Here is a 23907-nt window from a genome sequence, read left to right as displayed (position 1 = left end):
AGAAATGCATTTTGACATAAAGAGATATTTAATAAAAGATGAAAAGAAACTTTCTGTTCAGGTAGCTATTTCACAACTTAACTGCAGGTTTTCTTGATGCCAGTGACTTTCTATGGAGAGGGGATATATCAGTGGTATCAGCTGGTGTTGATGGTTTCTTTATGGGTCTATAATAAGTCTTACTTCAAATATTAGCATCCTGAGCTGTTTTGAGCTAACAAAGGAAGGTAATGGAGTGAACAGTCAGAGAAAAAGTAGTGCTGAAGCAGAGGTATAAATGCAGGTAGTATTAAATAAACTGCATATTTTCTTTTTATGTAATTACACTAAAGGAGATATAAATAGCAAAATAGTGATCAACATTTACACTCAGATTAAACTGTTAAAGGAAAACAGTTATGTACACCATAGCTCAGTATTATCTGCTTGGGCCACCTTTCAAAATCAGCCTACCTTGAGTTGGGTTTCTCTGTTGCTTGCTTAGTTGAGAACTGGAGTGCCATACCCAGACCTTCCACACACCTTGAGAAAGCTTCTCACGTACTCTATGGCTTAAGCTGGCCTTGCTGTACTTGACAAGTGCTTAAATAAAAAGCAGTATGCAGAGTTTAAAACTATTTTGTCATTTGAAACCCAGATCCCCAAGTGTGTTTGTCTTGATGGCAGGACCATGGGTTCTCTTCATTTTTTAAGGTCTTTCTCCTCTTTCCCTCCTATCTCCCCAGACTCTTGGGTCCCTTCAGCTCTGGACAAGTGTGTAATTCTTGTTCCTGGTGGCATTCCTTGCTGAAAGGTGCCCCACTGCCCATCTGTATGATCAAGGGGCAGACCATTAGTTCACATGTCTTTTGTAAGGTGAAATGCTTGATCCACACCTCTCTCCAAGGCAATAAGTGAGCAGACCATTAAATTAGCACGGAGATCTTTGCCAGCACTGATTTAAGGAAGAGGGACATAGTGTATTACGTGTTTGGAATTTAGGCTAAGCAGGCAGGACACAGAGGTTAATGCCATTTTGTAGCTAACTCTGGTAGAAAGAATTTGACACAGACAGTGTGTGCTTGGGGAAGTTACGTGTCCCTTTGCATAGAGCACACAGCAGCAAAAACCAAAGCTGCTACTAACATTTAGATTGTGCTTGAATAGTTTGTGGAAGGTCTTTTTAAAATGACTTTTTTTTCTTTTGTTTTGGAATCAGCCATCAAATCATGATTGAAAAAAGCCAAGAGAAACGTTTTTCTGGGGATGACATTGCTCTTTTGTCCTACATCACGCTATCTCAGTTGCAGCGATTCCCTATGATTAATACCTACTTTAAAAAAAAAATGCTAGATACTAAAATCAGGTAAGAGCAGCAGCTTTCTGTCTGTAACCAGTTCCATGTGTTGGAGATCTTCTCAAAACTGTGAGTACTCTGGAATGTGGTGAAGGAGTTTTAGCACTTCACAATCTGCCCTACATCCTCATATGTTCGTGCTGCTCTGAACACAGGCTGAGACATGGCAAAGGAGAGGCAGGCTGGGGCAGATAGGGAGAGAAAGCAGCTTTCTTTGGGCTGCCTTGTTACGCCATGATTCTAGGTGTTTACATTTGGACTTGCATGGATTTCAGACCTGGGAAACCTTTTCTTTTGCCCTCAACAGTGTCCCTAAGAACACAGATAGATGCCTCGGTTTCCTCAAGGAGCTTGCAACTCAAATGCGATTAAAAAAAAATAAAAATCAGAATTGCAAAAATTGCAATAACTTGCAAATAGCAATTTGATATCAGAGTCCCAGATCGAACCCAAGACCTTTGGCTCAAGCCTGGGGCTCTGTCCTGAAGCTTATTTTTTACCAAAGAAGCTATTTTTCCATTAAATTTCACTGCTGGAAGAGGAGTTATGGGAGTCACTGTCTGGTTTCAATTTTGGTCATTCTTCAAGATACATCTTGATAATTTGTTCTGTACAAGCAAGCTTGAACTATGAATCAGCTGAAATTACTGCAAACGCTGTTAGTGTGCTACAATTTCTTTAAAAGTTGACCTGTAAATACAAATTGTCTCGAACGTGTCACATTATGCTAGAGATCATTGGATTTTACTGAATGGAGCACAGGTAGTAAAAGGCTGAAAAAATGCTAATCAGTAATAGAGAATAGTTGAAAAAGAGCAAGATTGGAATATGTTCCCATAAAATATTAATTGAAAAAGCTTGAACAATGAAAATAATGCTTAAGAGACTGTTAGTAGATAATTAATTAAGAAAAAAGTCAATTGGTCTTAAATTGTTTGCTATGGATAGTTAGCCCATTTAATAAGAATTATCATCTTCCAGGCAAATGGCAGATAGCTAGTAAATAGGTTTTTCCTGGGAACTGGCTGGAGGGGAGAACAGCTCTCCACACAGCTGACTTTTAGTCACTTATCATTTTGAAGTAAATTCAGACCTTCTGGCGGTTTGTGTAATCTTAAGCCACTCTTTGTTGGAGAATTCTCAATCAGGTAGACTCCTTAGCTACACTGCTGTTTGTTTCATTAAGAGGGAAATACAATTTTAGTAACAAGGTGTGCCTTTGGCTTTGAGTTATCATCATGAGAGGGCAGTTCGGGTTTTCCCTCCCTACAAAGCATAGGCTTTTAAAACCACTCCTAAGAATCAGCTCAAATAGCATCACGTGGCTGTGATTTGGTGGATGCTTCGTCCTACAGCTCGTAGGACCACTGATGATGTGCATGGAAGAGTCCTGGCATCCTTGGCAGAGCCCAGTGCTGGTAGAGGTGGCCCTGGGCTGAGCTCTGCTAGGGGGGGACCTATCGGTGGTTGACTCTTTGCACACTTCAGTGTTGTTTTTTTTTTGGCAGAAATATCTGGCAGGCCATACTGAGAAACTAAATCCCCCTCTCTTTTTCTTAGTCTTTGTAAGTAGTTCAGTTGGAGAAATAAGGTATAGAGTGGAGAAACCTATGGATTCAGGGAAAGCGTATGCTTCATGTTGTGCTCTGTGGGCCCAGGTTCTGGTATTGGCTTTAAAATTGGCTTTATCTGGCCTGCTTCCAGTCACTGTGGTGGAGCTGACAGTGTCTTTACTCCAGTATTTGGTAAAATGTAAACCAGGTTCTCTCCTTAAGCATTGTGCATATATCTAGCAAATAATAAATAGGATTAGAAGACAAATTACCCAACAATTATTTGTTACGTTAGCTCTCTTCTCCCTACAGCCATCTTATTTCCTGCTGCCTTCCCTATGGGATTACAGGTATTCATCTGGTCAAACACTGTCCTGGTATGTTCCTAAAAGGATTCCCACTGAGTCCAGTGAGACTTATTCATGTGTGTTTCTGGGCGTAGCACGGTGTGTGCCTGGCTTAGGAGGGTGCCAAGAAATAATACATAGGAGACAAAACTAGAGTAGGGAGAAGTGTTTTCTTCGTGGTTTTGTTTTGTTTTTTAAATAGGTGAGAGATGACTATGGCAAAAATCCTGTTCTAACTCATGAATGCAACCCAACACCTGAATAACTCAAAACAGATTTTGGCCCAATTACTGGAAAGTAATTCTTCTCCTGTCTTTATGGCCTGTGCTTCTGTTAATAGGAAGCTTCAACTTCATAAAAAGAAATAAAATTCAGCCTTAACACAGAAGTAAGTTGATAGGGGGAAATGTTTTAACTTTAAAAAATACACACCCCACTCAATGAACCTTTAAGACCTGCAAATGTTTAAAAAGAAAGAGAAAAAAAAATCAGCAGCTGCAATTTGCAAAACAACACTCCGACACTAAAAATAAGTAATTTTAATCGTAAGTACCTCGTAGCTTATTTGCAGATAGTTGTACACTCTTGGAAAAAAAAAATGTAATAGGCCTTAGGTCAGCTGCATTGATTTAATGCATTACTTAGGCTGCCAGAGCAGAGGTAGAATCTCCTCGCACTGCATTAGGAGTGCCTCAAGCCTCCGTGACTCCTTTTGATCAAATCTCTGTGAAAGATGAGTGTCATGCCCTCTTCGAGCCAGCTGTGAGGGGACTGCCCTGCGACTGGAGGAGCATGCTGGAGCACAGCACTCCGGGGCAGCGAGGTGAGAGCTGGCTGCAGAGGTGAGAGGCAGACACAACTTCGTACTGTAGGTCTGGAGAACACCAAGGGGGAGGATCCTATTTCACTCCCCTGTGCACAGCCTGAGCATACATCAGACCTTGAGGTGCTCAGAGTCAGACAAGAGTAAAGAGGCGTGTGATGGTTCTGCCTTAGTACTTGTACAGACAGGAGTGTTTCCAGTACTTCTTTGTACAACTCACTGAGGGAATGGGAAACTGTTTTATAGCTCTGGAAACATAAGCACAGTAAGAATGTCTGAGGTAAGGAAAGTTCTTTGCAGTTATATATGAATGTGTGTTTTTACTGTGCAACTTTTACTTGTGGTTATGCACTGTGGAGATATAAAAATTCTTGTAATGGTGTTGTTTTGGGTAATGAACAATGGAGATGAAAGCTGTAGTGAAATGTACTCTCCATTTCTTAATTACTAAAAGATACTGTGAAAGTAGAAAACTACTTTATATTAAATAAATCCTGCTTTTCTTTCTGCTGTGCACTGTAAACAACTGTATGACTTTTCTATTCTACAGTAAGTAATGCAGAATTGCAGGCTGATTATAATAAGCAGAGCCATCACTTGTATAATTGTTTTCCAATTGAAGTAGTAGCATGTAAATCATAAATACTTGACAATGTTTAATTGTAGAACTCCTCGATATACATTAATAACAATAAAATCTGTGATTTGTGACTCAGATGTGTTCTGACTGAAGTGCTTTAAGCAGATACATTATCATTATTATGACGTATAAATGCACTGAAGAGCAGTCAACAATATAATTTCAGTACGAAGTTCTTTTAAAATTACCAGTAAAGTGGAATCTAATGTATGCCCTTTATATTCAATTTATTGCTGACTATTTAGCATCCAGAAAATAAGGCCGGTAATTCTTTTCTTAGGATCAGTCTGTTTGTGGGGGGGGGGGGCAGAGGGAGGGGAGAGAGAGGGAGTGTGTGTGTGTGTGTGTGCATGGGGTTGTCTTCTGTTATTATTATTTTTTAAATATATTGAGCTCATTAAGAGGTTAAATGCATCAGAATATAAGATGCTTATTTAATTTATTTTGATTTTTTTTTATCATGTAGAAAAATAAACATGGTTTAATTGTCATCTCATACATAATGAGGTTTTGTTAGATGTGTTTAAGATACAGCATTTTACTTTCTGGTTTATTAATTGGCCAGATACTTCTAGTCCTCTGTGTAAGGAATCCTTGGTTTAAAAATGAGGAGAGGGCAGATCGCTAACCCAAGGGAAGGCTACTGATATATACAGGCTGTGGCTTATCCTTCTGTAAAATCCTGTGGATAAAAAGTGACACTATTCCTTTCTTCCCCTATTTCTTTTTTCCTTTTATTTTTGTATTTGTGTTTTCTATATAAATTTTACAAAATTTATATATGTTTTTCAGTTTAAATAATGTGGGGAGCCAGGCAACTTCCTGATATTTTGTGGATGTGAGAGAGAGAAAATGAATTGAGCTGGTTTTGTTTTAATTTAAAACAAACCATTGTTTGAAAGGCAGTTAGCAGTCAATTTTCACATCTGAGCCGAAGTTGGAGTTTGATGTGCTCATTTAGTTGAGATTGTCGTTTGAGCAATTTATATATAAATTTCTGTAATTCGTGTAACTACTTGGCTTCTTGAACCTCGGGAGCTGATTGTTTGTCTTATCTTTTGGTGAGCTAACTCTGCGTTATGTTGCAAAACCTTGAGGCATGTTGTGTTTCTTCGTGTTCCTGCAGTCTGCAAGTGAAGTCAGCTTCATTAGTTTCATGATGGCACATCAGTGCATGGCTGGTGTTGCCGCTTCCTTCAAGCTACTCCCGGAGCATGATCTGGGCTGCCTTGGTTTGGATAAGCTTGTAAGGATTTGTCAGCCAGATGTGACAAGATTGTCAAGAGGCAAGTAAAGAAGGAGATCTGATATTAATCAGTGCATAGCTTGGAGCCAAACTTTCTCAAATGCAGTGTAGTAACATGTTCTTCTCATTTACTGCTTCTCTTTGTGGCTATAGAACTGCCACTGTCTGAGTTTGACGGTTAAAAGGGATGCCAGCTAATAGTCTTTAATTGTAAGGATACAATTCTAGGTGGGAAAAGATCATATGTTTCTATTTTTAACATCCTCTTTGAAAATACAGTTCTGTTTACTGCAGTTTGCTGGAAAATATGCTAGCGTTATGCTAGACAAGACTTCTTGTTTTCTCTGCTAGTTTTAAAATACTGAAATAGGGGCTTAGTGCTCTGCTCAAGGAATGTGAGGTGGGCAGCCTCCCTTCACTCCAGGTCATGGTGCAAAGTAGGACTTGCATTGTTTGTAACTGCTAACAACAGTGTGCGGTGCCTTTCTTTGTTCTAGTGATTAGAACAAAGTACACTGAACAATACCTTCTCACTTCTTCTCTTACTGAAAATGGATAAAATATTGGCTTTCAAAGAACATATAATGTAATATTACATTAGATCTGTTTACATTATATGCATAATGCTAATAAGGTTTTTTTATATATAACCAGTATAATTCTGCATTTCTGTGTAAATCAAACTTCAGAGTTTTTAGCAGTTGCAGCTTAACCATAGGTGAACATGTAAAAAGTAACTAACCTTATGTTATGGAAAATACCTTCTTGTTTTACTTACTGTAAGGTTTCTTGCTTGATTGATTTTTAAAAGTAATTGTTCTGTTAATTCTTTGAACTAGGGAACCATCTTCAACCTATTTAGAACCATAAAGAGAATGGCATCTGCAAACATATCCAGACGTGCAGGAGAGCTAAATTGTCATGAACGGGCAAAATTATTCCAAATTTTGGGCCATTTTGTGGGCTCGCTATAGCTGGGATGAAATTCTGCCTCCTTAGGCTGCAACAAGATTTGGTCGTTTTATACCAAATGCCTTGACTTCCAGCTTCTGCGCCTGTTCATGGTGTTGTTAAGAAATCTGTTCATACAACATTGAGCATGTCATTCTATTTCCCATCAAGTAAGCCAGTGATTTAGTTTGTTTTTAGTAATGAAGACTCCGCTATTATATTAAATTTTCCTCTGATAAGAACTAAAATATTCTTTTTATTTATTTATTTATTGTAGATTACACTTTTTGCTATATGTTTTTTAAAGCACCTTTCATAGGATTTGGCATTTGTTAAATATTTTCATGCAGATTTGAGCTAAAATTTAGCTACAGATCTTGAATTCATTATTCCAGCAAGAGATCCACAAAATGCAGGGAAGAAAAGCTATTGTTTTGGCCCCCTGGGTCATCTCCTGCCCTTCATGACTTACGTGGTGCAGGAACTCTGTTCCTATGCGCTGTGCAGCCAGCAGATTTTGTCCTAGCAGATGCTACAGCTGAAGTTTTATAGCTTCATCACTTTAAAAAAAAAAATAATAATAATTCTCTGTATCTATTTGCTACTAACTATCTGAAAATCTCTTTAGGGACTGAAATTTCAATATTCAAACTCAAAGTAAACAATATTGAAGGACTGAGCAAAAAGTGAGAAATTCTAATAGAGAGACTTTTGTCATTTTAGGATAAAAAACAGTAATATTTTATTTCCACACTTTAAAACCATGGTAGGATTGTATCTTTAAACAGATACCTGCTTTCTAAAGATCAAAATAACTGTTCCTCACTGTTGATCAGCTATATTTCAAATTTGAATTCAGAAGTTTGGGGTTTTCTTTTATTAGCTGTTTAAACTGATGTCCGAAAGCCGTTTCAAGTTTTTTCACCTGCATTCAATAAAAAGGAATACTAAGTTTTAAATTGTGAAATTACCAATGGAGTTACACTGTTGCATAAAATATTGCATAACTCTGTAGCACCATAGATAGTATCACGTGTATGTGTACAAATACTGTTTGGGTTTAAAATTTATGAAATTGCATTAAATGAAATTGCGTAACACTAAATATTTCAGAGTGCTGTTATTTTTCTTTCATTCTCTATCTTTTCTGTCTGCAACAAGAAGGGGAGGAATTTAAGCATGTGTTATTTTATGGCTTTAAGATTCATGCAGCGGTGTGAGGAGCTGAAAATGTTGGGATTGTCTTTGAAACGTTTATTCACCCATGTTGCGCACATATAACATTCTTTAAACTATGTAAATAGTTAAAGGCATACTTGAAAGGGTTTATATGCTTTAAAGGACTTGCAGTTCATTTATACTAATATTCTTCATTTCTCTTACAACTTGTGCATATATATAACATTTATTTCTTGTTAATGTAGGACTTGGAGTTAAATATTTAATTAAGCTTTAGATCTTGGACAGATCTGTAGTCTCAGCACTTAACATGGGATACATAACATGCCAGTAGGGTTAAATAGCCTGCACACGGCCTATTTTCTAGTTTAAATAACAGGTAGTGTTTCATCATAACAAATTTCACACCGTTTCTCTTTGGTGACTTATCCTTACCCCCAAACCCTGAGCAGCTTTCCTCATCAGTCTGCATCAACCTGTTATTCATTTCTGAAATACACTAATATGAATGATTTTTTGCTGTATATTTGTTAGAAAGAAAGTTGAGATTTTTGTGATAAATACTGCTTAATAGACAGCAAAATGTAAGCGGTTCTGATCTACACAGAGTAGGGCAGGTACACCATGGGAATTGTAGCACTATAGTTTATTTCAGGGTCAAAAGTAAATAACTGTAAGATAATGATAGGGTGACATTTTTCATTCCTTAATTTGTATTTCTTGTTTTCTTTTCCTAATTGAAGAGTAAAAGAAAAGAGGAGCTAAATATATTCCCCAGTTTGACCAAGCTGTCTGTCAACACACACCTGTTGTTAACAAGCGAGATTAATTGCATTGCAAGCTAATGTATCTGCAAGCACGTTGTTGAATAGCAAAATTGAGCTTTACTGTCCAGTGCTTTTTGTTTAAAGAGTAACAGTTTGTGTGCGCACACACACACACGTGCACTCCCATCTTATAATTATTTTGACAGTGCCATTAACAAGAGTTGCCCTAAGGGGCCCTTTAGGGTAAGTGACATGCATGAAGAGTGATTTTCATCCCGCAAGTTATGCTGTGATTGAAGTTTGGCCTCGTTAGTGTGCCGCCTTTCTCAGAAATGTCTCCATTCTGCTTACTCACCTCGCTGCATTGCCCGAGACTGTCCAAAGCACCTCTCCATTAGCTGCTAAAGCTGCTGCTTACCCGCAATTGGCTGTAGGATTTTAAGTCTTTACTTAATTCAGTCTCTTATCTCAGCTACTCATCCTCAGGACTGTTCTCAGTTAGTAAAAGTTCTTAATAAAGTGGCGAGAAACATGTGGACTAGTGGCCCGTAATTCAGAAGTCGGCTAAAACTTTTAAATCCACAATCATGGTTGATTTGACCGTGTGGTACCATCGCATGGAAGCATTGGCTAACTTCATTTGTATCTTACTGAGCTGTTTCGCTCCGCCCCACCGCTTTTTGGCCAGTTTTGAAGATGTTTTCGTCAATTATTACAAGAACAATTAAACATTTTCGGCTGCAGGTGGTAGACTGCACCCGCAAGAGAGAAATTCAGTCCAGTTCTAGCCAAAACTTGCTTTATTAAGCTCCGCAGAGGGAGACAATAATGAGGTAATGTAACCTGCTGCAGAACCTGGGTTGTAAATACTCTGCTTACTTGTATTCTCAGGCTGTAACCATTTAAAAGGAGGTCAGGTTTTGGTATCGGACCCCAAATAAACAATATGGATATACACATAAGGATTCTGGTAATTAATGGGATGTATTCTGTGTATTGTCTAGAAACTGTATTCAAACTTGTGGCCTTTGTGTTCTTTAAGAGTAAAAATCATAACAGAGTCTCCCCACAGAGAAGGTCCAAGTGGGAGTTTAGTGGTATCAGCACCAGCCAACATTTTCAGCACAATAGCTGTTAAGTCAAACTCCTAAATTTGTGCTTGGCCTCTGGAACAAAAGCTTTTTGTCTGGTATTTTCAGAAGTTCTCGTACCTCCAGAGCTCTGTAGGAGCATACACGTTCAGCATGAACAAACACCAGCCCACTTATTGAGGAGCCATCATGGATTTAGGTGTAACCTCATGTGTAGTGGAGCTGGGAAAGGCAAGTTGTGGCCCATCTCTGTCTTTCCCATCTCTATCCTCGTTAGTCTCTTACGCAGAAGACAAGAATTTTGCTAAATTATTTTACTAATAAGCAGTTTGCCAAATGAATCATCTAGGGCTAGCATTTAAACATGTTTATTAATGGGGAAGGTTGGAGCTATTTGGTCAGTGCTGTTTACTCTGTCACATCCACATCAAATTTTTCTCTACTTAATTGAAAGCTCAAAATGTGCAAAACATCAGATGTTTTCTGGATACAGCAAACAGCAAGGCCTTCTTTCTTCTCATGAGAAATGTTTGTTGCTATTTATTGTGTTTAGTAAATGACTCTAATGGCACTGTTACTTTGTAAGAAACGTTTTTTGTGAGATGACTGTGGAAAAAGTGTGTGCATCTTACAGGCACCTTTCCCTTATTTTAATAACTTTATAGATTTATTTTAGTCTGAAGTATTTTTAAACTTTGGTGTAGAAACAGAAGAATTTGCAACAACCAAATATGCTTGCAGTGGGCAGAAATTTCATATGAATGGAAAATCTTTTGTTCAAGGGCTAAGGCTTTCAAACACTGCCAGTGAAGGATTATCAGTGGTGTGTAGTCTGTCAGTGTGTAGTGTAGCAGGACAGCTTTGACCTCAACCACAACTGAGGACCTTAAACACATGGCAGAAGAAAACATTGCAGGCCACAGGGCTGGCCACGTGCAGGTTGAAATGCAGGCCAAGTCTACTTTGTCCGGAGTAGCCCTCAGGTAGGCCTTGCTGTCAGACCTGGGTACACAGGTACAGGCATTTAAGTGCACTGTCACTTGTTGAGTGTCTTCTCCCTGCCCGGTGTGTCCTTCCAGCTCTACTAACCCGCAGTGAAGGGTTTCCATGCTCTGTCCCTTCTCCAGCTGTACGTTCTCCTCTTGAAGTGTCAGGAAGAAGAAAATGGCCGGAGCCCTTCCCTGAAGATGCCTCAGGGGCCCTCCTAATGCCCCTCTACAGGCAGCTGGGATTCAGGCCTTTACTCAACTTGGAATATGGTTTTCTTTCAAGGAAAAAAAAATGCTTAATCTAAACTCCTAACATATAATATCAACATGCGGTTTAAGCTTAATTGTAAGGCTAAGTCTCGATGAGTATTTTATGAATTTACCCCATCTGGAGCAGCCCAACACTTTTGGTGATTATACTTGAGGTATACTGGAATATATTTTAGTTCCTGTAAACTGCAGAGAGCTCAACAAAGTAGCAAAAACTCAAGTCAGTGCTATGGAAGAAGAGTAAGGAGGGATAAAAACATACAGGGTGGAATTCTACAAGTGTATATGGGATAGGTGTAAAGAAAAATATTGTTAGTGTGATGCAGATAGACACAGTTGGGTTGTAGTGTGAATGAAATGTAAATTGAGAACTTGCTTTAAATCATGGCAAAAATGATGGACAGATCTATTTATCCATGGAGTATATGCCTAAGGAAATTGGCAAAAGTTGTCTGACCAAAAAAAAAAAAAGGACGACGTGCTAACTTTCTTTGGGAAAATTAGGTGGGATGACCATAGCAGATGTTGCTTGTTGCTAGAAGTCCTCAGTGAATGAAATGAAAAGTGGTGTCTGTTCCATTCTATGTAATGAAAGCTTCCCTCGTGCATTTTTGTACATGTAGCTCCTTTTTTTTTCCTCAAACGTGCATTTTAAATTGGTAGGAATATCTAGTCTTGGTTCCAAAAGATGTTACTATAACATAGCATCAGTGGCACCATTTTGTAGGTAATCTGCAGAGCAAAGCAACGAAGCTCTAGTGCTCTTCATGGGACGGTAGTATCTTGATGATAAGCAGTTTCCAAAGCAAGGAATCACTTTTGTGCAAAGAAGGGGAGGGTTTTTCTTGGATGACAGAAACAAGCGAGGGTGCTGACCCATGCATTACTGACGCTAAGTGGTTCCGGGGCTGTCTGAGACTTGCTCTGCCATTTTCCTGGTGTCTGCACATGCAGTGCTCAGCGAGTGCAGAGAGCCAGACCTGCTTGCTAGTGTGAGCCGAGATCCCTCGCTAAGTCCTGACAGGATCTTCAATATTTATTTCCTTTTTAATTTGGTTCCCAAGCCGGAGTGCTGTCAGACTAGATTCCATTTAACATAGAGTGAGGTTTGATACAGTTATACTTCCATACCATTGGGTAATCACAAACACTCCTATTGCCCATCCTCTTACTGTATTGTTTTAAACCTGTTAGGACGTTGCAATTCCAAGGGAGCATAGGTCCCTGAGGGCTTCAGAAGTGCATAGATGATCACAAACTTATTTTATGAAATGAAGCCTGATTATATACCGAGAATCAGAATGAACTTGTCCCATTAGCTTGTGCTTTTCTTTAGCTGTGAAGGCTGAGAGTGGGTTGAAAAGAAATGTTCAGTAACTTTTGAAGTGTAATCGAAACCACATCAATATCTAGGAAAAAAAAAAAAAAAAGATATCAGCAGTCATGACTTTCAGGCAACAGATGTTAAGATTTTTTTCAGTGATTAGTAGTTAGGTGTTTTGCAGAAGCCAGGTTAATGGTTAATCTGGTTTAATCATTAAATTGTAATGAAGAATCACATGCATTAAAAATCCAAAATTCATGTTCTCACAGTCTTGCTGGTAAAACCATAGAAAATTTTATCAGAATTTTCAACTCAAAAAAAAAAAAAAAATGCTAATAATGGATTTGGAAAGGTCCTTTTGTGAGGGACAGAATGACTGGAAAACAATAACAAGACCCTTCATGATAGCATAAGATTTTTTTTATTAGTTTTTATTTTAACATCTGCTTTATGTTTCTGGAAACAGAAATGAAATAATAAACCTGAATGAAAAGGTTGCACTTAAAAAAAAAAAATCTACTTTAATTTCCCTCTACATTTCCAATCCTTTAATTATGATTTTGAAGCTTTACGTGTATGCAATATATAAAGTTATTCCTTTGTTCTGTAGAGCGAAATTGTGTGTATATTCCACCTGTTGGGAAAATAAAGCTCATTAAAAGACTTGATATAATTACAGTACCTTAAGACTAAGCACATTAAGGATAGCAGGCTTAACATGCAAAAGACAAGCATTTTAATCTCATGAATTTTTGCCATGTTTCTGTTCATTAAACTCTGATACAAGTTAATTTGGGCAATATCAAAATCCATCTTTTAAAATGTGTTTTTTTTTTTTTTTTTTTTTTTTTTTAAGTCAAACAAATAGTGAAGATTTTAAACTGTCCCTCCAGATTATTTTAAAAGTTATTTCTGCCATGTTATATATGTTCTGTGACTATATTAATACAAATGTTTCTGGAAAAGTTTTCGGAAACAGGCTCTGATAACCACGAATAAAAGAAAAAGCTACCAACCTGTAAAACACATTTGTTTCTTCTCAGGGATTCTTGCAAGTAGTTTTTTAAGTTAGCAACAGATACTGATGTAAAGATACACCGATACACCTTTGATACGTTAGCAGTATACAAGCTAACCACTTCTAAGAGTGGTGTCCAGAAGCATTTGGGTATTGATTTGAGGAGGGGTTAATTCCATAGTTTGAATAGAAAGAAAACCATACTCCCTTTCTCTTCATCTCCCTCCTATATGTAAAATAAAATTTGCCTCTTGTATGTTTTCTACTTTTTACACATGAAATCTTCTGCACCAGTACAGGCAGACAAATACATGTACCTATAAAGAAAGTTCTTACACAAATCTATAAAATGCAGAATTCCATGTGGTGTATCTTTCTTGGCTAAGTACACAAAATAAGAAGGAAAAAAAAGTTGTTTTAAAGGTCAGTGGTTTGTGGAACGTGTCCAAAGGAAAAGGAATGGAAAAAAAAATAATGAAATCTCAATTAACTTATCATAAAGATGCCTTTTCCGTGTACGTATTTCTGTTACTTCTTGCAGAAAAAGGAAGTAATCTTTTGTAATTTTGTCTGGAGAGACTACAAAAGATGCATTCGTGGAATTCAGCTGTAGCTTACTGAACTTAGCAGGATTGCCTGTGGAAGGGGCTCAGTCTGTGCAAGTCACAGAACATTATGTATGACAGAGGTAGAAGAAATAAACTGCATTATTAGGTATTTTGTGATAGAAATTAATCATCAACAAACTACACCTTTTTTTCAACCTTTCCATAAGAAATTTATGGCTCTTTATTGTTATATTAAAGGATTTTAGCATCTAAGTGAAAATACATTCTCCATTAAAGTGAAGCAATTCACATCGTGTAGGGTATTGATGTGTACTTTATGACTTTACAGGGAGCACAGAGCTTTTCTCAAGAATTCAGTATTTTGTGATGGCTCCTTTAAAAGATTAGAGGCAAAGTGATTCAGAGGTTTCAATAGCACTGTTGCCACTTGTTCCCATCCTTCAAATAAAGACAAGTCTCAGCATCAAGTCACTGCAGCTTGGAGATGTGCTTGTAAACTAAGTCCTTGCTAAGCCAGCACCTGAGGTTTTAAAATTCCAGATTGTCACGTAAAGCAGTAGGCATTCGAAGTCCTGCACGTGCTTGTTTATAGCAGACTGTTGTATGTAGTATGCTTTTCTGTCCTGAGTCAGTCTAATGCTCCAGGTCAAAAGAAATGCCTGTGGCAAACCCCACTGAAACTACTTTTCTCCCATGTTATTTTCATTTTAAACATTTTCTCTCTCTTAGCCTGATTGCCCAAAAACTTGCTACTTTGTACGTTTTCCAAACTGCTAGTGTGGGGATGACAGCATTTAAAATATGTTATTTTTTTCTTCAGATCTTGTTTTGCATTTCCATGGTTATTAGTAAGTAGCAAAAGTACCCGCTTTACATAAGACCCTAGGAGCAGGAGTAGCAGCCAGTAGTGGGCATTGCTTTGCCTTCCTTCGTATTGCTTCTCTGTACTTTAAAATATAAACCATTTTGTTTTAAGAATGGAAAATTTCAGACATACATTTCAATCACATAATCTAATAATTTTTGTATAACAGTGCAGACTTCCTGCACGTTAATTTCTTCACTTTCCCACCCTTAATAAATATTCCATTTATGTAAAACCTATTCTCAGTATCAGATCTAAGCAATACGGAATCATAGAAATGCTTTGCTCTGTAGCAATCCCTATGGAGCTTTAACTAGGACCTCAAAATTGTCTGTCTGCCTTCTGCAGCAGATGGGCATGTACAGAAGAAAGCATATATTCCAGGAAGCAAGCTTGTATTACCATGTTGATTAGGAATATCTGAATACTAATTTGATTTGCATTATAGATGACCTTGGTGAAAGTAGAGTAATGCACAAATTGTACCATAAAACTGGTTACTATCTGTTGGTGTGTTCTGTTTCGCCTATTATCTCTCAAGCATTTCCCTTATAAAATCCGACGATTGTAGTGTTTGAAGCAATGGAATACTTGTTGATGAACTTTGCTACTGAGAAGTGTCAGTGGAAGTCTCTTTGGCGGAATGGACTTACTGTGTGGGTACTGCTGGCTGTAAGGAATGAGTCTATGCAAAGCTAGCATATCGCTCATTAGTGCTCCCTATATTGCAATAAAGGGTTCCAGCCTGACTTGCAGAGAATGAGATTTTCATTTGTGTACCTTTTTCAGACTTTTCTGGAAAAAGCAGTGCTTACATGAGGTGCTTATCTTAGGTGAATGCCCAAGAACAGCTTATTGTTATAAAGATGCATCAGCCTAAATGTATCTACAGGAGTGTTGCTTTGTACATATATCATTAAATATTTTGCTTCCATAATATTCTAGTGCTTTAGCAGGTGACTGATTCTATTTATGCAAGACTACCTCTGCTTAAACTCAGGTTTTGCCTGGATTACTTATACAAGCATATACCTATCAATGTGCAATATATTATCTCTGTTTTCATATGGATTTTATGCATGCATTGTATATGTATAATGTGCACGCCCTAGACAGTGCTTGTATATTACCTATCAATCTTTCTATTGATTTCTAGGCTATCCGATGCACTCTGGTGAACTGTAGTTGTCAGTGTTTCAAACCTGGGAAAATAAATCAGCGACAATGCGACCAGTGCCGGCATGGATGGGTAGCACATGGTAATACTTATTCCTGCAGCCTATATAGAACATGCTAGGACCCTCCTCACACACTTTGTGTGTCGCACCCCTCTACCCCAATATTCTTTACATTCAGTTTTAAGTACTCATGTTTATTTATGTTTTATGATTCTCATTTCAGCCCTGAGCAAATTAAGGATTCCCAACCTCTATCCATCAAGCCAGGTAGAAATAGTTCAATCCAATGTTGTCTTTGATATCAGTAGCCTCATGCTATATGGAACCCAAGCCATTCCCGTACGCCTTAAAATTCTGCTGGATAGACTTTTCAGTGTTCTGAAGCAGGAAGAAGTGATACAAATTCTCCATGCTCTGGATTGGACACTACAGGATTATATACGTGGATATGTGCTACAGGTATTGAACTAAGAGGGGTTTTTTATAACTATGATAGTTAAGTCATATTTCAGAACTTTTTCTCATTTAATATTATCAGTAGTTCACAATGTGTTAACAATGTGGTACGTCTGAAAGGCAGTAATAGTCTGCCACAAATATTGCACCACAAAAGGAAGGGTGGACTTCTGGTCAATGCTCTCTTTTTACTCATGCTTAAGCGAAATCTTTCTGTTTTGCTTAAATCTATCAACAAAGGTAACCCAAGATGTAAAAAAAAAAAAAAAAAAAAGTTACTGGGAATGTGTCAAAGTAACGGCTTCAGACTTAGATCACGGTATTATTTAATCAGTGAGTTTACTTTAATACAGCAGAATAATACTGTGACAAATAAATTTGCCATCATTTCAAACACCAGGGACAATCTTCATCTCTGGTATAGTGCTACTGACCTTACTGGAGCTACACTAAGGATGAATTTGGCCCTGTGTGCTTACACTGATGTTACTCCTTGCTACTGTGGAAGTTACCTTTTATGTAAAGTAACATTATGATCTTACATTATGACACAAATCAATATTTAATGGTCTTGATAATCTTGCTTTTTAGTGTTAGGATTAAAAATATGGAATCAATTACCTTGAACCTCTACCACATGAAAAATTTATAATGTTACGTTCTTCATCATCTTAGAAACTCTTACATGCACTGTGAAAAATCTCAGTAGGCCATCAAATACATGTTCTGTGATAAAATATTTATTGTAGTTATTGGGAAAAGTTAGGCATAGCTAGAGTTTGAAAGAACTCCAACACTCCAGTGTAATTACAGCTGTGCTCTGTGAACACTGGCAATAGATCAATACAGGTTCATTTGTTCTCTGATCTTAGTTGCTTGGAAGATTATTAAACTTGCAATGAAAGAATACTTGACTTAAATGAGGAGCTAAATCTTGGTCTGATTGCTCCATCTCTGCCATCTGTAGTTACATGATACTGTTGTTCAAATGATGTGTGTCTTAATTTTTGTGGAAAAAAATAGTTTATTGGAAAGTATTACTGTTAGTTCAGAAAGAAATAATATCACCAATGTGGTAAGATTTGATGAAAATATCAGAGAATTGCCATTAATCTCTCATTAAATAGAATCATTTTATGATTTTACTAGACATGAATTCCTAGCCTATGAAAAAAATAATAGAGAATGGGGGGAAAGGGGTTTTCTGTTTTCCTGAACTAGTATTTCACTCATTTAATATATATTTTTTTTGCTTTAGGATGCTTCAGGAAAGGTACTGGATCACTGGAGCATAATGACCAATGAAGAAGAACTGGCTACTTTGCAGCAATTTCTTCGTTTTGGAGAAACTAAGTCTATTGTAGAGTTAATGGCAATTCAAGAGAAAGAAGGTCAATCAATTATAATACCACCACCAACTGCTAATTTGGATATTAGGGCATTCATAGAGAGCTGCAATCAACACAGTCCTAATTTTTCTGCTTCCTTGGACAAAATGAGCCCCACCAACATTCATCCCTTTGAGAACATTGTAAATAACATGGCTTTCATGTTGCCATTCCAGTTTTTCAGTCCAGTGCCTCCACCTTTGATAGGTTCACCACCAGAAAGACACTTGATTGATCAAGGTCAGGACCATAGCAATGAAACTAAACAAGATGTTCATATGCCATTTTCTGAAAGCAGCTTCTTAACTTCTAGTTCTGCACCATTTCAAGTTGACAATGAGAGGAGCATAAATGGTCCAGATGTCACCACTAAAACAGAAGATGATGCCCTTTTAAGTGATTCCAGTTCACATAATACAGCAGCAAAGCTTGAAATGACAGCACTATCTCCAGAAACCAAAATGAAATCTGTTGAAAAAAATGGCGCTGGGCCAAGGAAAGGGCGTGTTTTCTGCACTGCATGTGAAAAGACATTTTATGACAAAGGTACTTTGAAAATACATTATAATGCTGTTCATCTGAAGATAAAGCACAAATGCACAATTGAGGGCTGCAATATGGTATTTAGCTCTTTGCGTAGTCGAAATCGTCATAGTGCAAATCCTAACCCCAGACTCCATATGCCAATGAATAGAAATAACAGGGATAAAGATCTAAGAAATGGTTTGACCCTTGCTGGACCTGGAGATAGTAAAAGGACAGAATTTACAATTTTAACTCCAGATAGCAGAACTATTACCAGCTATGCCAGCTCTTGTACAGACGCAAAGGGTCAGGCTGGATTTCCCAGTATTGGACAGAATGGTGTCCTCTTTCCAAATCTAAAGACAGTACAGCCTGTTCTTCCTTTTTATCGTAGCCCAGTTACACCAGCTGAGCTTGCTAATACTCCAGGTACTCTTCCTTCTCTGCCTCTCGTTTCTTCCTCAATACCAGAGCAGCTTATTTCAAATGAATTGCCATTTGACATGCTACCTAAGAAGAAATCTCGTAAATCAAGTATGCCTATTAAGATAGAGAAAGAAGCTGTTGAAACACCTAATGAAAGCAGTGATGTTGCCAGTTCTGAAGATGATACACGTCTGCAAGTGGTAAGCGATGGAGAGCTTGAGTCCTGTGAGCATAAGATAGAGAAGCGGGTGACCGACAGGGTGGAAAATCACCCCCATTCAGGTAATTCATGGAAATCTGTCTCTGGGGTAGAGGGCCCAAAGTATTTTGAATCTGTCTTTGCGCCAGATAACAAATACATCAAGGATATCTCTGAAAATGAATTGCATCACTGTGAGAAAGAGGTTAAACCAGAAGAAAACCAACCATTAAAAATAGTTCCCCATGAGATTATATATGAAGATCCAAAACACCACCACAATGATGTTATAAAACCAGTGACTGAACCCCCCATGTATATTAAAGAGCAGTCAAAGCGCAGGATTCCTAAAGATGACTGCCCTGAATTGCAACACCACTTGCTGACCGGGGGCTTTTTCAGCACTTTGTCAAACAGGGGTGCTGCCATTCCTTGTTTTGAAGACTCTAAAGATATGGATCATGTCAGTCAACATGCACTAGGGATTCAGAAGGAAGAAAGCCGCTTTCATTGTGACATCTGTAAGAAGACTTTTAAAAACCCTTACAGTGTAAAAATGCATTTTAAAAATGTACATCTCAAAGAAATGCATATTTGCACAGTTGAGGGCTGTAATGCTGCTTTCCCTTCTCGTAGAAGTCGAGACAGGTAAGAAATTATAAACAAAATTGTATTTATTTTACCATCACAATGGAGCCTAATTTGAAATTAAAATGAGTGTTTGAGGAATGGAGCCTGCAAAGATTTTCTGTGTATCCTCGTATAACAGGTACGATAACTTATCAGAACATTCGTGAAATGAAAATCCATTGAAAGAAACATTTCCTTTCCACTAGACTACGAGGTATTAAATAAAGCCATGAAAATTTCATAACTGATAAAGTCTTCAATAGTTGAGAGAATACTTTAGAACATAAAGGGAAAGCCACAAGGGTATGAATTCAGCAATTTTCCAGTAGATGCATGTGTGGACTTATATGTTTAACGTGTACTTTCATGTGTATTTTAATGTATACAGTTTTCTTTAATGAAAAAGCAATGAGATCAATTCAGGAAATCTTCACTTATCTTTGTCCTTGCATTATGCAAGGATTTTGAGCAGACAAAATCTTACAGGAAAAAAGCGCATAAGAAAGCACGATTACCCTATGTCAGTACAGAATTAACGTTACGCAGTGCTAGTTGAACTAATGCTATCTGGTGTGTATATACATAGGTAATGCTTTAATGTGACGATGCATACTAACTCCTAAACAATACCATGAGCTTATTCAGTTTACTGTTAACTGCAGTATTGTGTTGCTGCTAGTCATTTTATTTTAGTCTATTATGCGCATAGGCTGAGAAATAAGGAATTGAAGCTTTATTGTTGACCGTCAGTTATGTATCTGAATGGATAAGTAATAGATAACAAACCTGTGTCAGTGGGACTAAGTCTTGTATTTTCTCTAACGCTCCTGTAACAGTGTTACAGCAGATCTTGGCTGCAGAAAGCATGCCTGGATAGTAGTTCAGAGTGACACAAGGTTTAGATTGTCTGTAATCTGCTAGGAGTACTGGAGCCAGCTGATGCAGTCCAGAGAGAGGATGAGCCAGTCTTTGAGGACTGGCCGCTGCATCTGAGATGCACAGATTCATCTGCTGCTGGCAGGGCTTCATACCCTGATCTGCTGCCTGCATCTTCCCAGATGTGAATTCCTTTCCACTCTAATTGTGATATGGGCCACAGGAAAGAAGGCCAGCAGGACGATTTGCATTCACATGCCACAAATTCCTTTCCAAACCAATATATTCAGTCAAGTTTTAACATAGGTGCTTTTGGAAGTTTTTTGTTTTGTTTTGTTTGTTTGTTTGCTTTTTTGTTGTTGTTGTTTGTTTTTTGGTTTTTGTTTTTGTTTTTTTTTAAGGCACAAAAGACAATCCACAAGAAAGTTCACAAGCTTTATGCAAAACAATAGTTATTTGGAACAAATTTTCAGAAGTTTCTAGACTTGAACATAGAGTGCTGTGCATGCAGGTGCAAAATATTTCTATGCCCTTTTCAAACAGTTCATGGTTTGGATGAAACTGGCTTAGGTGATGGCTAGGGGAAAATGAATGTTTTCCCTGTCTTGCAATAAATTCAGTCTTCTAACCAGGGTCTGGAGGTTCCCAGTGAGCTGATTGATAATATTCAATGAACAGCAGTGATTTGTATGCTTTGGTGGTTTTAAACCGAATCCAGAGATGCCCATTCAAAAACTGCAAGTTGTATAAAATGCAGCATTCCTTCATTCAAGGATATTCTTTTCAAGGAAAAGCTCTGTACTGATGTTTAGCTGCATCCTAGTACACGATTATAGTACTTAAGAGATCATCAGAGATCATCAATATATTTTGCAGACTCAGGTGTCACTCCTTTCCTGCTTTGTCCACTGGGGAAGGATCTCATTTCCTCTTGCCCTCAGTCCATTCTCTGACCTCAGTTCAGTATACAGAAGTTTTTTAGTCTGTTCAACAACTCTTTTAGACGCAGCACTAGATCTAGTGGAGTGAACAGCTATGCACAATGCAGGAGAGAACCTAAAACATTGATTTCTGTAGTTATTTCTGATATATGCCAGTGTAAGCAATTTCAGATACCCAGTCACATGTATAAATCATCTATGTGCACTTCCACTGCAGCAGTTGGTCAAATTAGAAGCACACAGTTCATGCATGCTACTAAATATTGATTTTTCTCTTTGTTAATGATCCTTATGAAATAACTGTTAAGTGAGGCAAAACACTTTCTTGCTAAGCTTGTCTTTGTTCTTTTAGACATAGTTCAAACCTAAATCTTCATCATAAGCTTCTGACTAAAGATACACTGGAATTCAACAACCATTTCAATGCAGCATACCTCTTGAAAGACATGGCTAAGGAGTTTTGTCAAGATGTCTCTTTAAAGCAACATGTTGGACATACTTCTGTAATCTTCAAAGGAATGAACAGAACAGGCAGCTTGGTTTTTCCAATGAGCAAAATTAGAGAACCCTGTTCTGAGAGTTACGGATATGATCCATTGAATGATGGAGCTGTTCTGGATCTAAGCACTACTTCCAGCATTAAATCTGAGAGCAGTGCTCATTCTTCTTGGGATTCTGACGGAGGAAGTGAAGTGTGCACCATGCCCTTGGATGATAGTGATGAAAGCTGTGAAGGACCCAGCCTAATGCCTAATGATGAACTCTACCAAGACTGTACTTTAATTGAGAAAGCTAACCAGAACTTTATAAATTTACCTTCCAGTTTGCCAATAACTTGTCATATATGTCAAAAAACATACAGTAATAAGGGAACTTTCAGGGCTCATTACAAAACTGTGCATCTCCGCCAACTCCACAAATGTAAAGTCCCAGGTTGCAACACAATGTTTTCATCTGTTCGCAGTCGGAACAGGCACAGTCAAAACCCTAATCTGCACAAAAGTCTGGCTGGGTCACCAACTAGCCTACAGTAAGATCGTGCTGATCTGAATTTGTTTCTGCTAGGAATTAATCATTTCAATTAAGGAATGTGTTAAAAATAGTTTTGTTTAAACTCATTTGACTTCTAGCCCACTCGACAACCACGGTCAAATTCTTTTCTTCCTTGTGTGCTCTCCGGCAATTTCATTTAGCAAAGCTTGGTACTATAGATTTTGTGCAATTGTTTAGTTTGATGTAAAGTAGTTGCGCTTCTGCAAGGAAAAGAAAGCAGTTTTGAAATGGGGAAGATATGGAGTCACTGACTAAAGTATTTCTGATACCTGTGAAGTATTATTTGCCACAGTAGGAGCTTCAAACGAGAACCGTCATCCTTTTTGTTTACATGTAAAATGAGTTGTTGTGTTGTGTAAGAAATGAGTAACAGTTCCATTGTTTCCTCTGGTTGGGTTGAGAGTTTTGGGGCTACCATTTCATTCCTGAGACCTTAGTCTGAAGCTGACTTGCAGTATTAATTGAACATGGTATTTGCAGTTTACTGTATCCTGGAATCTAAAAGATAAAATGCAAATTTTGGAAGACTTAATACAGTCCAAATCTTCTGAAATCCTGTCGTCCTTACTCTTCAAGTTGGCATTTCACTTGAATCCAGTTTGCAATATTTTGCCTTTTTTAAGATATAATACCAGTTGTTTTGCAAAAGGAGAGGCTATTTAACTTGGCAGGGTTGCCTGATTAACTCTGAGAGATTCTGATAGATTGCAGTGACAGAAAGCAGGTAAGAAAAATTTCTGAACTGCAGCAAATGTATCTGTGAAATAGGGGAAAAATAATTTAAAATGCACTTTTTGAGTTTCCTCTTTCAGGAAGAGAAAACATTTTGCTTAAAATGGGGGGAAAAAAAAAGAAATCTAAACTGTTTTTAAGAGTTTGAAGGTGCAATTCTAAGCCTTTGAGAGACAAAAATAAAATGGATGCAGTAGATAACTGATGTATCATGAAAGGTATTGTTTCTCTTACTGGTGGTGGAAAACACAAGTTGATCTTTGTAATGGGTAGAATGCTTATTCTTATTCACATCTCTTTTTATGAGAACATTGTTCAATATCTGTTAAAATGTTTAATATCCTTGTACTTGTCCCTGTAATTAACAGTATTCTGCATTATGTTCTATGCACTTAAGAAGACTGGTCTTGCATTGTATTTTAAAAAAAAAAAAAAAACCCTCTTCAATATTTAATTTGTAGTCACATCATACAAATGCTGTGTATGTTCTTGTGGTGCATCTTCTTTGACTGAATAATTCCCAAACAGAAGAAGA

The 23907-nt window shown here is 37.6% G+C and overlaps 1 protein-coding gene across 1 annotated transcript; it reads left to right on the top strand.

Annotated features, from left to right (window-relative positions):
- The first annotated feature begins 4139 nt into the window (after positions 1 to 4139).
- Positions 4140 to 23457, top strand: BNC1 (basonuclin 1). Its single transcript, XM_032194858.1, has 5 exons — positions 4140 to 4339; positions 16125 to 16227; positions 16370 to 16605; positions 17861 to 19788; positions 21940 to 23457. Exons 1-5 carry the CDS (start codon positions 4331 to 4333, stop codon positions 22619 to 22621), a joined length of 2958 nt encoding a protein of 985 aa, XP_032050749.1. The 5' UTR covers positions 4140 to 4330; the 3' UTR covers positions 22622 to 23457.
- Positions 23458 to 23907: the final 450 nt, after the last annotated feature.

The sequence above is a fragment of the Aythya fuligula genome, chromosome 11, assembly GCF_009819795.1.
Source record: "Aythya fuligula isolate bAytFul2 chromosome 11, bAytFul2.pri, whole genome shotgun sequence".
Taxonomy (NCBI): Eukaryota; Metazoa; Chordata; class Aves; order Anseriformes; family Anatidae; genus Aythya; species Aythya fuligula.
This window is presented reverse-complemented; position numbering and strand designations above follow the sequence as displayed.